Source organism: Hermetia illucens, chromosome 6 (genome assembly GCF_905115235.1).
Source record: "Hermetia illucens chromosome 6, iHerIll2.2.curated.20191125, whole genome shotgun sequence".
In the NCBI taxonomy this organism is placed as follows: Eukaryota; Metazoa; Arthropoda; class Insecta; order Diptera; family Stratiomyidae; genus Hermetia; species Hermetia illucens.
This window is the reverse complement of record NC_051854.1, coordinates 90,138,360-90,153,036: the sequence shown is the minus strand read 5'-3', so window position 1 is coordinate 90,153,036 and position 14,677 is coordinate 90,138,360. Positions and strand designations below refer to the sequence as shown.

The 14,677-nt window shown below is 44.4% G+C and overlaps 1 protein-coding gene across 1 annotated transcript in view; it reads left to right on the top strand.

The window, feature by feature from the left end:
• Window positions 1–13,210, top strand: part of LOC119660544 — a 33,343-nt gene extending 20,133 nt beyond the window's left edge. The window contains exons 5-10 of the mRNA XM_038069179.1: window positions 272–494; window positions 553–710; window positions 11,155–11,344; window positions 11,401–12,413; window positions 12,477–12,657; window positions 12,716–13,210. Of these exons, the coding sequence (XP_037925107.1) occupies window positions 272–494; window positions 553–710; window positions 11,155–11,344; window positions 11,401–12,413; window positions 12,477–12,657; window positions 12,716–13,019 (2,069 nt within the window). The 3' untranslated portion in view covers window positions 13,020–13,210. The remainder of the gene's footprint in view (window positions 1–271; window positions 495–552; window positions 711–11,154; window positions 11,345–11,400; window positions 12,414–12,476; window positions 12,658–12,715) is intronic.
• Window positions 13,211–14,677: the final 1,467 nt, after the last annotated feature.

Sequence of the window (14,677 nt, the reverse complement as noted above, 5' to 3'; positions counted from 1 at the left end):
ATTCTTTGAAGTTTGGGTGGTAAGCGCTAAACGAAGGGTCCATGACCAAAAAAAGAGGGAGCAAGTTGCTCCCATTTGGTCCGGTCCGACACCAAGTGAATGCGGGTTTAGGACCCCTCAATCCTTGAACAAAAATACTTCAAATGTGCTTTTCTTAAAGCAACAAATTTCGAATTGGCTTGATGCAACCGGTTTTGAAAACAGCGACTGTCAGATTCCTGGGAACAATGTGTACTCCAAAGAAGTGCAAACAGTTCAAATTTGATTTCAGTTAAACGCGCTGTTGTTCCAGCGGATATGGAAGATGATGATTTGCAGCAAGTGGCCGCGCCTGAAACGAAAACTGATACTGGTGTCAAGGACAATAAGGCAAAATTGTTTGATCCTAGAACCCCCGATCCGAATATAAGAATCCTCATACACAACGTAACTTTAATAACAGAAGATGACATTCAGAACTGGGATAACAATTATGATGATCTTAGTGATCAGAGGTATTTTATTTCTCTTTGAAAAATTATGTTACCACTTGATGCTTTCATTCTGTTCTAGAAATTCAAGACCAATGGCTAATCAAACGGAAATCATCTACTCGGTTTTCGTTAATGGGAAACCAGTATTGGCTACTACTGCTGCAGAAGATATGAAATTGGTATCGGAAAGTGAAGTTATTTCCGTTATGAAGAAGGATATTTATATGAAAGCAGAACGTAAGTGTTTTAAAAATTAGTTAAGTTTAATTGAACATGATGCATAAGTCAGTTGTTGGTCGAAAAAGGTGGCAAGAGTAAGAAAGACTTGAAAATTAAACAGAATTAGGTGGGATACTATCTGCTATGCTAATGTAATTTGGTACCCCTAGCATGAACTTAAGGGGGATTTTCCGCTAAATTTCAGAAAAGTTGAATGTCAGAGTGGGACGTATTTTGCGGCCTAGATCTATTACAAGCGCATCGCCTGATTTTTTCAGAATTTTTCGGTTGGGTAATTTCCGAAAGTGAGTTCTGTCTCATTTTAAGTGCGCAGATTTTGACCTGTCACTCACCTGTTTTCCCAACTCCGTCAAAACGGATGGAGACCTTTGATACTCCACATTAGTACATAGGTGAAAAGAATTTTTACACCCCCAATTTACACATTTTTTGGAAGGTTTGCAGTCATCCCTCCCGTGCGAGACTATCAAATTGGCAATTACCAAGGATAAACAGCTTCTCCACCTACCACGGCTGAATGGACAAAGACTGGTTCTTTCCTCCAATATAAAGTATGTAGGTGTAATCCTGGATCTAAAGCTAAATTAGAGATTGAACATAGAACTGAGGGTTAAGAACGCAAAGAAATGGGGTCTCCGGCCGAGGATGGTTCTCAGGATGTACACAGTTGTGGTGCATCCAATCCTAACGTACGGTTCTTTTGTATGATTGCAGGCTCTGGGCAGAAACTATAATAGAATGAAGCTTAATAGGATTCAAAGAACCGCGTGTGCAGGTGCGCACACCGAAGCGCGTTATGCTGTGCTGCCCGGCAGAAGCTCTCAATGTACTCCTGCATCTCCTCCCCCTAGACCTCTACATTGAATACTTTGTAGCGTGCAGTGTCGTCAGACTACGTGAGTCCGGATGCTGGACAGTGAAGCCCTACGGCCATAGTAACATCCTCGATGAAGTATATCGGGAAATCTAGGCATTCTCTATGGATTATGCCAAGTTCAACTTCATGGGAAACTTTGTAGTAGATTTTATAACCAGGGCAGAGTGGAATACCGGAAGCGTACAGTCGGTGTTTCGCTGGCGACTGTCAAGTGCGGAATCAACTTGCACTACTTAGTAGCCGTGGGCCTCAGATGGTGATACCTGTGCCAAGTCAAGGAAGATTTGGTTCGCTTACAACAAAACCCGAACCCAGTGCCAGACTTGCACGCGTCTCGCATACAAGATTACGGCGGTTTGCACGGGGCAGTGGCTCATAGGGGACCATGCCGCCAGGCTCGGCATGCCATACTGTTCGCATTGCTGAAGCTGCGGAGAAGAAGAGGAAACCCTAAGGCACTTCCTCGGCGATTGCCCAGCTCTAGCTAGAGTCAGGCTGCGGACACCTAAACAATACTTAGGGGACCTCAGAGAGATTTCTAGCTGCAGGGAGGGAGAGCTGCTTTCCTTCGTGAATGCTACGGCTGGCTCTCAAGATCTGAGCCGGCTGGACTCTGATTCCCTGCTCTCATAACATTAGTCACGGTCTTAGGGGTTCCTACCATCAAAACGGCGCACCACAGTGCTAATTGGGCTCCTCAGAGGGGCCACTGGTACTTACCTACCTCCATTTACATGTAAACTTAATATAAATGTATTTCACTCATTGTGTGCGTGGGATTTCATAGTTCCCATACGTTCACCAAATTTCTTTTGAATCGGTTGAAGAGTTGGAGCAAACTGGTGAGAGATCTGAATATCATATGAAAAAGAGCGATTTCAGGAGTAGGAAATTCTGTAAAATAGTATGAGAATAATAATAAAAAATTCTGCATACGTGCTCGATGTTGCGGGGGGTACTCGACGGATTCTCCCACTGACCTACCACCGGCCACCACCACCAGTGCCCCTTTAGTTTTTAAGTAGGTAGGATCGTCCGAGCCTAAATGCTTTGCACTTAGTGCTAGTATTAGGTAAAATCCGGCATCTGCCGAGATTGTGATAACTCGGAAATAATAAAAAATAATAAAATAAATTCGCCGTAGCTGGTTCCAAACTTCACTGTGCTGTACGCCACAGCGGCGTCTCAGCGGGTAGGTGAGGAAAGTACAGGAACTTTACAATCTTGCAGATTACTCACTGTGGAAGCTATAATCACACCTGGCCGTTAGGTATCAAATGCAAATTCATCTATGTGCATAAGGAGAAATTTAAGATCTGGTACGGAGTCGTCTGACTTGGTGACTGGGTCGGGCTCCCGTAATGGACAGCACGGAGTCGAAACCGCTAGTCGTGGCCCATCCAACATCAGGGAACGGGTTTAACTTGAGGTCATCACGAAATCTGGTGACCAAGGGTCGATGAGGGCAGAGGCGGTGGCATCAACAACATTACTCCGCACTGCAGGCGATAGTTCCAATACTCGCCAAAGCATTCTTCTCTAGCGTCCAGCTGAAGTCTCCGCTGAGGTTCGGGACGAATTCCAAAGAGCGTGTATAGAATACTCGCATATGGATACTTTGCATAAATCAGGTATTCCCAGGCTCTATGCATCTCCAGCAACTCCGGGGATTCCATCTCATATCAATGATGAAATTGCATCTTGACTGTGTGCTGATATGTCGTGGCCGAAACTACAATCACTTGTGTATGGAGGTGCAGTTACGGCTGTCAGATTGCATGGTCAAAAGATTCGCTTTCGCGTTATTGCCTTGAGTGACCGAAGAGATCTACTATGGAAAATTCGTCTAGAACGTTGGCGGGACACACTCAGGATGGACATTGCTAGACTGATTCAAATCAGCACTGGCAATGTCAGTAGGAGGATGAGAAATAAAGTGCAAAGGCTTCACAGGAACTACGCTATCCCCGTGAAACACCCGTATTTGAAATTCTGGAAGCAGAAACTTTCTACCATGTGCAGTCGGTTACGATGGTATGGCGAAAGTCTCCCCCGCCATGTTTAGAATGCAACATACGCGAGGAATCAGTGGAGGTTTTTCAGATCTCTCAATGAATTCCACCAGGGCGTTCAGGCCGTACAGTTTTCGGTAATGAGTGATAAACAACTCGAATAAGTGGAGGGGGCCTGGTCTGGATCGGGGGAAGATTTTCTGGTATAAAAAATTTACCAGTATACACAGTCGCTTGGAACATAGAGTAAATCATTAGCCATCATAGGTCATTGGTCGGCCAAAGAAATTTCCACCCTTCCCCACATTGCGGAATTACCTAACAGGCCCTAAAAAGGACACGGTGCAGGACACCAAGGACGAGGACGATTTTTTGCTTACCTTCTACAAATTAATAACGTCCATAGTGGAAGTGTCAATGCCTATTTCGAGACCAACCACATTCTGTCCGAGGAGCAAAATGGCTGCCGAGTTGGGTCAAGGGGTGGCAAAGAACAACTCATTATCGACTCGGTAGTTGTAGGACAAGCAACTAGAGGCCGAGGAAAACGTCTTTAGTTGCTATATCGATAGCGTCTCGCATACCTGGCTAATCGATGTTTTACGTCTGTCTCGCATTGATTCCAAACTAATAAGTTTTTTGGCGGCAGTCATAGAAGGTTGGCATATCACCTTATCAGTGCTTTCATCTGAGATTCGTTGTCCGCTTTGGTTTTGTCTGTCATAATACATGTTGTTATAATGAAGTCGTATTGGGCGGAAACTTTCTAAAGGAAGCTGCATCATGAAAGAACTATTGTGCCCTTTTACTGGTTATAGTCTATCTATTAACTGTGGTATTTAGGCAGTGTCAGTAGATATCCTTAGCTTCTCCAGGTCACAGTTTAGTTGGCAGTGCCCAGTGACTTTTCCCATTGTAATCCAGAGGTTTCCTTTTTGGTGAGGTTTAAACATTCCTTTGGGGTTTGTATTCCCCCGTAAGAACCCTGGACTGCTCCATTCCCAGTAAGTATACTACCCCCAAACGTTTCTCTTCACTTTTTACTGCCATAGCCACGAACCCGTTTCCGGTTCCACAGAAGAGTTCTGGTCCGTGTAGAGGCGTCCCTGCTCCATTCACGCAAGCCAGTCTTTGGAGTTTGTTTAATCCACTGCCTGTTGTGCTGAGTTCGGTTCTTTCTGCTCAGATTGCCGCACCATAGGCCTTATTATTGCAGTGTATAGTATTTCGAAAATAGTTTCTTCGGGATGCAACCCCATTTTTTCCTTGCTATGGATCTGCAAGTTATCAGATTCTTCACAGCTTTTGACAAGTTTTTTATTTAGAGATTGAGGAATCCTAAGGCCGCATCCACTTGACTTGACCCGGATCAAATGGAGAGTAACTTACTTCCACTCCCAAATGGAGAGCGACTTACTCTCCCTCTTTTTTGTTTTCATTCTTTTTGGGATTATCACCCAAGGTCTAAAAATTAGAAGGGGACAATGACGGCTTACGGTTTCGTACCAGGGCAGAGATAGGTAATCAGACGATTCGATTACGCTGCTCCTAGGGCAGAGGTGAGGCAGCGTCTGATTAGTTGCCTCTGCCCTGGTACGAAACTGTAAGCCGTCTTCGGCACCTTTTAATTTCCGACAAGTGTTTTCGACATGCGTCTACTAGAGTAATTTTTGATCTTCTGTAATTCTCAAATATTCGCTCTCGTTTCGTTTCTCGTTTCTTCTTCATGCCATGTTACTTAAAGGCTCTCAGATGATTAAGCTTACGCTTCCTAGCGAATGGTACTGTGGTAGTTTTAGCTGGATTGATGCTCTGTCCTGCTTTTCTGCACCAGGCACTAGTAACTCTTAGTCCAGTTTGGGTTTTGTCACATAAGGTAACTTCGTATTTGTCCCTACAAATTAAAACAATGTCGTCAGCGTAAGCGCATCTATATCCCAGTATTTGTTAGCATGTCCAGGAGTTCATCCACTATCATACTCCACATAAGCGGTTATAGTACCCCACCCTGTGGAAAACCTTGAGTAGTATTCATTAGAATAGAATTTGTACCTGTCGGTATTTCTATTTGACTATTCTCTAATATTTTCCCCATACAGAAAGCCGGGGTGTTTCCCACTACCTTGCGGATTAGGGCACTTTGTATCTGTGTGCGTTTTGTTATTGCATACTTCTTCGATATCAAAAAACGCATACATGCCCAGTAAGGATGTTGACACTGATGTAGGCGATTACGCTTTAGAACGTTACTTCTAATATAGCTGTTTATGATCTTCTTCGCCGTTTTGAGTACGAACGATGTTTGCAAATTGGGGTGAAAGATTTAGGGTAAAAAAGATCCTTTTTATCCGTTTTCGGAATAAATACCACTTTCGCCCGCCTCCATGCCGTTGGTATATATCCCAGAGCCTCTAAGATGATTTCTAGTGCTGGGAGGATGCTATCTACTGCGGGTGGGTTCAGTTAAAAGTTCCCCCTGTCTACCTTATCATAGCTTCCGAGCATACCTCTGTTGTTAGTTTCCGGTTCTCTTTTCTTCCCCTTTTATTCGTTGCTGTGGTGTCACGCAGAACGTTGTCACCTTCCGCCCTGCGGTATGACCCCGGGAAATGAGTTCCGAGAAGCATATCTACTCTGTCCTCCTCATTCTCGGTAAATGTCCCATTCTTCTTCTTCAAACAGAAGATATTGTCTCGTCTTTTGCTACAGCTTTGTTCGATCCTTTCACAGAATTCCCTGAAGCTGTTCCGTTTTGCGTTGCTATATACAGTCAGTGCATTTTTGTCCCTTGGCCAGTCTCCGGTTTGTTTTGCGCGTTTGAAGAGTTTCCGTACCTCTGTTCCCATTCTGGCTAGGTGCCTATTCCACCAGGGTGCATCCCTTGATGGCGTTAACTGTCTTAGCTTGACAGCTGACCTCATATGGGTCAATTACGACTTTGTTGAGCTCTCCTACCACTGTTTTTAGTTTCAGTTCGCCTCTGATATCACCGTCATTTGTAGATGAGCAATGTTGTTGCTTAGGAGCGTTGCATAGGAGTCCCTATCCGCTCTCCTGGGATTCTTTATTATTTTGTAGTTGCCCTCAATGTCGAATCTGATTATTCTGTGGTCCGACATAGAGGGCTCACCCGACACCCTCAAATTCTTGACCAGCCCGTTCATGAGAGTATTCCCTACAGTTTTGTTTGTCACCTCTTGTGTAGTGCTGGCCACGAATTTTGGACAAAAGGAACACCCTGTGTTAAATATTTTTAACTTATTGCTAAGAGTAAATCTAAGAAGGTACTCTTCTCTTTGATTAGCGTCGTTGCTTCTTCAGACTTCATGATGGCCATTCTCATTGCTGAAGAGAGGAAGTGGTAGCGCCTTCCTCCCGCAGAAGTAGTCCACCACTAAAAGGGTTTTTTGTTCTGAGTCATTCTCCTGGCAGTATCTTTTTACAGCAGGCATGCAATATTTCAGATAGTGATATTCCCGCTTAGTATTGAAGGTGGACCTCTTATTTGCTACCGTAAGTGCTAGTCCACTGCTCTATAACCTGGTTAACTAGGTTAAGTTGAAAGATTGGAGATGTCGTAGCTCCAAGTACTAAGTCCACTGTACTACCCTAGTAACGTCTTTTCAACGACCTCTTCTTCTTTTTTCTTCAGCCTTTGTCCCGTTCACAAGCGGGGTCGGCTCGTCGTGATCGGCTTCGCCATTTGGCTCTATCGAATGCCTGATCTGGGTGCAATCTCGAGGCTTTCAAATCCCCATCCAGCGTATCAAGCCACCGTTGCTTAGGTCTGCCTTTTGGTCGTTTACCATCGACATCGATGTTCAGACCAATCTTGGCAAGTGAATTCTCGTTTGCACGAACTGCGTGACCATACCATCGAAGACGCCTCTCTCGCAACTTTTCCACGATCGGTGCAACCCCATAACGATCGCGGATATCCTCATTTCGGATGTGATCTAAACGTGTCACGCCACTAGTCCAACGTAGCATCTTCGTCTCCATTACCGCAAGACGCCGTTCATTGTCTTTTATGGTCGGCCAACACTCAGAACCATAGAGAGCGACTGGACGGACGACATTGCGGTAAATTTTAGATTTGAGACGTTCGTTGATACGTCGATCACAAAGGACACCAGTTGTGGAACGCCACTTCATCCAGGTTGCGTTAATGCGCGAAGCAATTTCATAACGCAGTTCTCCATTGGCTGATAGCGTTGACCCGAGGTATTTAAATCTCTCAGTTCTGGGCAGATCACTGCTGCTGACAGTGATTGTGCCTGTTTCATGGGGATCGGTCGTCAAAAATTCAGTTTTGTTTAAATTCAATCTGAGACCGTGTTGCATGAGGCGATCATTCCATTTTTGAACAAGTTGCTCGATATCAAGGACAAAGAGGAGTGGTGAGAGGGCACTTCCTTGATGAACACCAACAGAGACACGAAGCGGTTTTGATACACCCGCTATACTTCGTACTCTACCACGATCCGAAAATCGTGGTAGAGCAATTGAACCCAGCGGACGAGTTCTTCTGGCACGAAGTGTTGTCGTAAAGCATACCAGATGAGTTCGTGTGGTACACGGTCAAACGCTTTCTCTAGATCCAGAAAGGCAATGTAAAGAGGGCGATGCTTCTTATGGTGTTTCTCCATGAGTAACCGCGCAGCGTGTATTGCGTCAGTAGTTCCGCAGTTCTTGACAAATCCGGCTTGATTCACGGTTATTTCAACGATTTCGCGAATACGGTTGTCAAGAATGCGTTCAAAAATCTTCATGGTATGGGAAAGTAACCGGATCGGACGGTAATTTGAACATTCTGCTGGGCTACCTTTCTTTTTCCATATTGGAACAGTGGTACTTTCTTGCCAGTCAGATGGTGTTCTTCCTTCCTGAATAACCCGGTTAAAGAATTCACTGAGCCACAGTGTTGGGTCCCAGCTCTTCGCTTTCCAGAGCTCAGATGCGATGTCGTCAGGACCTGTTGCTTTCCCCGATTTCATTTGTTTTATTGCCTCCTCGACTTCAGTTGCGCTGACTGGTGGAACTGCTCCAAATATCGGCAATGATTGCGGAAGTTGAGGATGAGCAAATTCTTCAGTTGAAATCTGCTCGAAGTATTCTCGCCATCTATCCGTTGCGGCTCGACGGTTGGTAAGCAAAGTACCGTTCTTGTCATTAACACAACAGAAATGTTCGATATCCTGTGTGCGTTCATCACGGCTTTTAGCAAGTCGATAAAGATCTCTCTCGCCATCCCGAGTGTCCAGTTTATCGTAAAGATTTTTGAAATGGTTTGCTCGGGTGACAGCGACTGCTTTCTTTGCTTCCCGGTTGGCATTCTTATAAATTTGCCAATTAGCAGGTGTTTTATCGTCGAGAAATTTGTGGTAGAGGCGTTTCTTTTCACGGACCTTCATTTCAACATCATGATTCCAAAGCCAAGTATCTCGGTTGATGTACCTCTTACCCGGCTTGGTGACCCCGAGTGTTGCTGAGGCTGCTTTGTGGATCGTGTCTTTCATTTGGTTTCATGATTCTTCCACATTCGTAATGGTTGGCAATCGTATGAGTGAGACCGTTTCTTCTTTCTTCTCACCAAATCGCCACCATTTAATGCGCGGCGGGCCAGTGCGTTCCTCATGCTGTTTTATCGGTGGCTTAATTCGCGGGACGGCAATCAACGGCCGATGTTGAGGTGCGATGGTCTCATAGCGAACGACTTTGTAATCAGTGACAGTGGTAAAATGTCGGCGTCTCATGAGAATATAGTCGATTTGCGTTTTACTATTCCCACTATAAAATGTAGGGAGAAGAGACAATCGTTTGATGAACCATGTATTCATAAGTACAAGGTCATGGGTGTCCGCAAAATCGATTAAACGTTCGCCGCGCTCATTGTGCGCTCCGAACCCCTTTCCCCCATGGCTCCTGCTACCGTTCGCCTTTTCACCCATGTGACCATTAAGGTCGCCGGCAATGATAATATAGTCGTCAGCAAGCACGTGACAAGTCTTTTCATCAAGAAGTTGCCAGAAGGCATCTTTCTCGGCATCAGGTCGACCTGTCTGTGGTGCATACGCGGTGAAGAAGTGAATAGTGCGATCAGCTGATATAATGGTGAGCTTCATCAGCCGATCATCAAATCGTTCGACTTCTTTAATGGCATCACGGAAACCCTCTGAGATGGCAATGCCAACACCATATTGAGTGTGTGGGTTACCAAAATAGAGAAGTTTATAGCCATTTTTACCGCGTTCGCGTTCAATGTCGCAGCTTTTGGCACCAGACCATCGGGTTTCTTGCAGAGTGCAGATGCTAATGCGCCTTTTCCGAAGGGCTCTTGTGAGTTCCTCCGTCTTTCCAGTTAGGGTATCAACATTTAGCGTGCAGACACGTATTTGTTTTGTTCGTTGTGTGCGGACTAACTTGCTTACGTCCTGACGCCGTCCATGCGTCAAGAACCCTTGCCCATTTCTCGACAGGACCGGGGCCCGTCCTGCCGCGTCGACTGAGGTGGACGCCCTAGCATTTCTCCGAGGCTTGTGACTCAATCCGATCATCATGTTTGTAACGACATTGTATGCATTTTCTTGGTCGACCTGTCGCGGGGCCTGTTACCAAGAGAGATCAGATAGGATTTCGCATAGTAGAATAACTCCAACCATACTCTATTTATCTCTTTCCCTGATCTCAGCATTTTATTTTTGTTTTACTGAGGATAGTACAGAGTACGTTGCCTCAAACCCTCCTCCTTTACCTGGGCTTGGGACCAGCATACGTCTTCTAAAGGCGGAAAGCCTGCAGATTCTTCGAAGAAAACCTTCCCCAGGTATTTTTGTCTAAAGTTTGAGGAGGCGGGGCGGGTGCATACAAAATACAGAAAGGTTTTCTTTAATTAGGAATCTGCGTGCTCTCTGACTACAATTTCTTCCATGTGTTCATTTAAGGAGCCTGGATGTAATCAGAATACGGAACTGACAGTGATTAGGTCACACTTTATGGAGGGGCCACAATCTTATTACTTGCTACGCCATACAGTGAAATCCACTATCCCAAGGTGGCCGACGAGTGGGTTGCCCTAAGAACACATAGCCCAGAACAATAGAGGAGGGGAGTTGGCGTTTCAGGAAGTTCTGTGGGGAAGCTTGAGCGTATTTCAGGTAATTTATGGCGCGTAGGTGCGCGCTACATTCCACCAAGGGGTAAATGGCAACCATATATATATTTAAGGGACAGTGTCCTGTTAAAAATCCTATTAGGGTTTCTATGTTCCCTTCTTAAGAGGCAATAAAAAGGCCGCCCTACGAACCTGGGGTTGTTTTATAAAGATTTTTGCCTGCTGGCAGGCATTTGTGGACCGTTGTTCGTTTTGCTCATTATAACAAAATGTGTCTTCTCAAAGACAAATCCGGATTTCTACCCCTGATAAGCTGAGTAATATGTTGCTGCCTCACCTGATGTTGACACATAAGTTTCTTCTCTTTAGTTTTTAGACATCAGTTTTGTGACCATATGTTATAATTTCCTGCTGAATCTCACTCTTCTGGTTTTCTAGCTTACCTAAAAGAGCCTCAAGCGACACCTTTGGTACCGGCAGGGAAAGGTGGAAATGTATATAATGTCTTCAACAGCCATCCGGTAATGATTGCGATAGTATCGGTGATAGTTTTATTGCTGATAATATTGCTTATTGCATTACTACTGATGACCCGGGCTAAGCGACAACGTAGTGCAGAAGTAAAAAGGTAATGAATTTAATTTTGTATCAAAGGAGACTTAAGTGGTTTGTGTACTTCTTCAGACTTTCTAGTCGACAAGGTTTACTGTCAAACCGCAGTGAAGGGGATGGTCCTGGTTCTCGCGGTAGAGCCACTGACATGGCCACCTCAGGACTGGAGTTCAATGAGGGCATTGACAATGGTGCATTCGTATATGACCATCCAAAGAAATCTAAAATGGACAGCGGAAAACGTGACTATCCCACTATCGATTTTCCCCTTCCACCTACGTCACGTCCAGATTCATCTAGTACCACGAGTACCTCCGATTCTTCAGTATACTGTCCAGTCAATAAACCTGATATCGATCTTCAGACTATGCTAGACGAGAAAGCCAATAAATTGTTCGATAAAAAGAAACGAACTACCACAACAGAGATTAATGAAAAATCTGAGCACACCTATTCTTCAGCTGTAAAGAAACGCGATAAAAGGACGAAAACGAAAGCGAAAACTAAACGTAAATATTTGGCAGAAAATCGTGTAGGGTCTATTGAGGAGACTGCTCAAGTTCATTCAGCGCAGGGTGCATTCTCAACGGATAGCGCTTCGGATTCCTTGAAGCCGGACTTTGAATATTTTGAGCACAACGAAGCCTTCAATCCGAACACACATTACCACAGAAACAAAGTACTAGGAGATCGTATGTTCTCCGACAAAATCTATGATACCGTTGATAATAATTGCGTAAGTCCCACACAAGCGATCAACCGGGAAATTATTAAAGCACTCGAACCGGGCGAGAAGACATCTGAAAGTGGTAGCATAGGATCATTTTTGAGTATGGCTTCGGTGAAAAGTTTCCCAAGGCAACAAATGCCTGAGCCTCTGCATCGTGTCCTTGAACCAGTTTCTGTTACCCATTATGATTATTTTGATAACACAGTTTCCAGTGGAACTATTAAGAAACCAAAGGGTACGAAAACTGTCACTCTTGTTGATTATTCGAGACACACGCAAAGTGATACTCCCGATCCTGGAGTGATTGGTCCTATTGTTTGGGAAATTCACAAAAAGCGATTAGGGAATCAGAATGGTACTTTATTGATTGATCACAGGTCCTTTGAATAATTGCATATTTCCCCCATTTTGTTTTAAGGGAGTGTAGATAGTCCTGTTCGTGATCCAGCGTCAACGCGAAATCGATTTGAAGGACTTCTAGAAGGAGCTATCCAAATGTATGAAGCAGAGTCTAGTCCGAAGAAGTCGCCAGAGAAGGGAATGTCGGGCAGTTACACTCGTAGGAAGGATGTTCGAGGAAAGTCGGCAATCATTCCAAAGTATTGCGTTTGTGTTCACCAATCAAAAAAATGAATAAATTGATCAACAATATTTCAGTTTCCCCCGCTTACCTCGGTCCAATTCGGATAATCGTCCTGTCACTGCCGGACCAACGCAATCTCATAGTAATAATTCAACTCAACCACCTACCCCTAACAGTCGAGCTTGGGGTAGTGGAGCACCTTCACCATTAGTTCGTCCTTTGAGTGCGGGTCCTTTTCATTGTCCTGATCCGCCAACTGTTGATGTTACGCGTGTTCTAGCACATCAGTCTACCGATAAAACGCAGCTTTCGGCTGCTCCCCTCATCGAAGCAATACAAAACGAATTGAAAAAATTTAAACGTGAAAACTCAAAATAAATTAGTGTTCCGTAGGGACTCCTGCTAAGTAAACGTACATAAATGTGTATCTTATTAATATAATTTTATTGTATATGTGTGAGCACTAGGCTCTGAATAGTTACTCTTTTGTATGGATCTAATTTGTACAAACATCCAATTGTAAACAATTTTCTAATGGATCTAGAAATAAAGTGTAGGCTTACTTCCAACTGTATGTTTTTGTAGAGAAGAAGGGTATCTAGTATTGAATCAACTATCTGAACTTGTTAGATACTGCAAAATGACTGTTGATCGTGAAGTTTGTGTACCTTTGTCAACATGGCGAAGACCATTTCTCCCGTGTTGGGTTTACTTCTGCTCTAAATAGCTTAAAGAGGAGTCAGTTGATCTCCCGTTAGAGTGAAAATCTTGGTTTTGTTTGTGTTTATCTTCAGTTCAACTTGCTTCTCTTTCAAAATTCAGAGCCCTTTGGCCAAGGCCCATGATCCAGTGAGAGAGCAAACAGATGCCAAAGTCCAGGATTCTGAGAAAATGTGTCACGGTTCATTGGATTCCTCCACGTCCTCCGGCCTCCCCGACAATAAGAAGAAATAATATTGATGCCAGGACACTACCGTGGCGGATTCCCTAGGGTGTTGATATGGTGAATGCAGGAGAATCCAGAGCGAAAACCAACCTGCTCTCTGACGATCAAACTTGCGAGATGTTCTTTGATGCGTTCCAGGACTATTTTAGTTATTATCTTTGTAACTGCAGGGAGCACGCAGATACCACTCCAATTGTCACAATCAAAACGGGTCCGTTTCTTTGGGATATTGACGAGAATCCCCTTCTTCCACTCTCTGAGAAAAGCCTCGGATTTCCTAGATTTCCGTACAAGTGCAGGCGCAGCGATAAATTAGTCTGCGGGAAGACCGTCAAGCCCAGCGGCTTTACCCCGTTTGAGTGAATTGTTGGCCAAAATGATTTCTCTTCTGCTTGGAGGAACATTACGTATCCATATGTTACATGACCAGTCTTTCATCCACAAGAGGAGGAACCTTACCGGATGTGATGCAGTTATGAACCATGGTGTTCTCCACAACTTTTCAGTTGTTGATCATCGTGAATGAGAGCTCGACTGTTAACTTCCTTCATAGGATGCAACTCTCCTACCCTGCCAGAAGTAGCGAACCTAACAGGGAAGCGAACGTAAACGAAAATCAGATGGTGATCCTTTTCGAGGCAGATGTCAGCGCCTCTTTTGTTACGCACATCCAGGAGACAACTTCTGAATTTACTGCTGGTCGCAAAGTGGTTGAAGTGCTTACTTACATTGTCCATTTTCGGTAGCCAAAGGTCGTGTGCGTAAGGTTAGTTGCTATCCGAGGCGTTATTGACGATTTGGTAACAATAAAGTTTAAAAATTCGCACTTTATTGTTTCCTGTTTACTCCTTGGTGGCGTATAGGGTATACACAGCCAGGCTTCAGATTCACTATCATCACAGTTAACGCTATGCGCGCGATAAGCTCACAGCAGCGAGACAAACTCAAAGCGAACATAGATAACCATGACGACTGGGATTCGAACCCAGAACAACGAGATTGTAAACTCAGAATTTTCTTCTTCTAGCCAGAAAAGGGAGGTCACGGCCCTAGGAAAATAAAACTAATTTCAAAACAAAATAAAGTCATC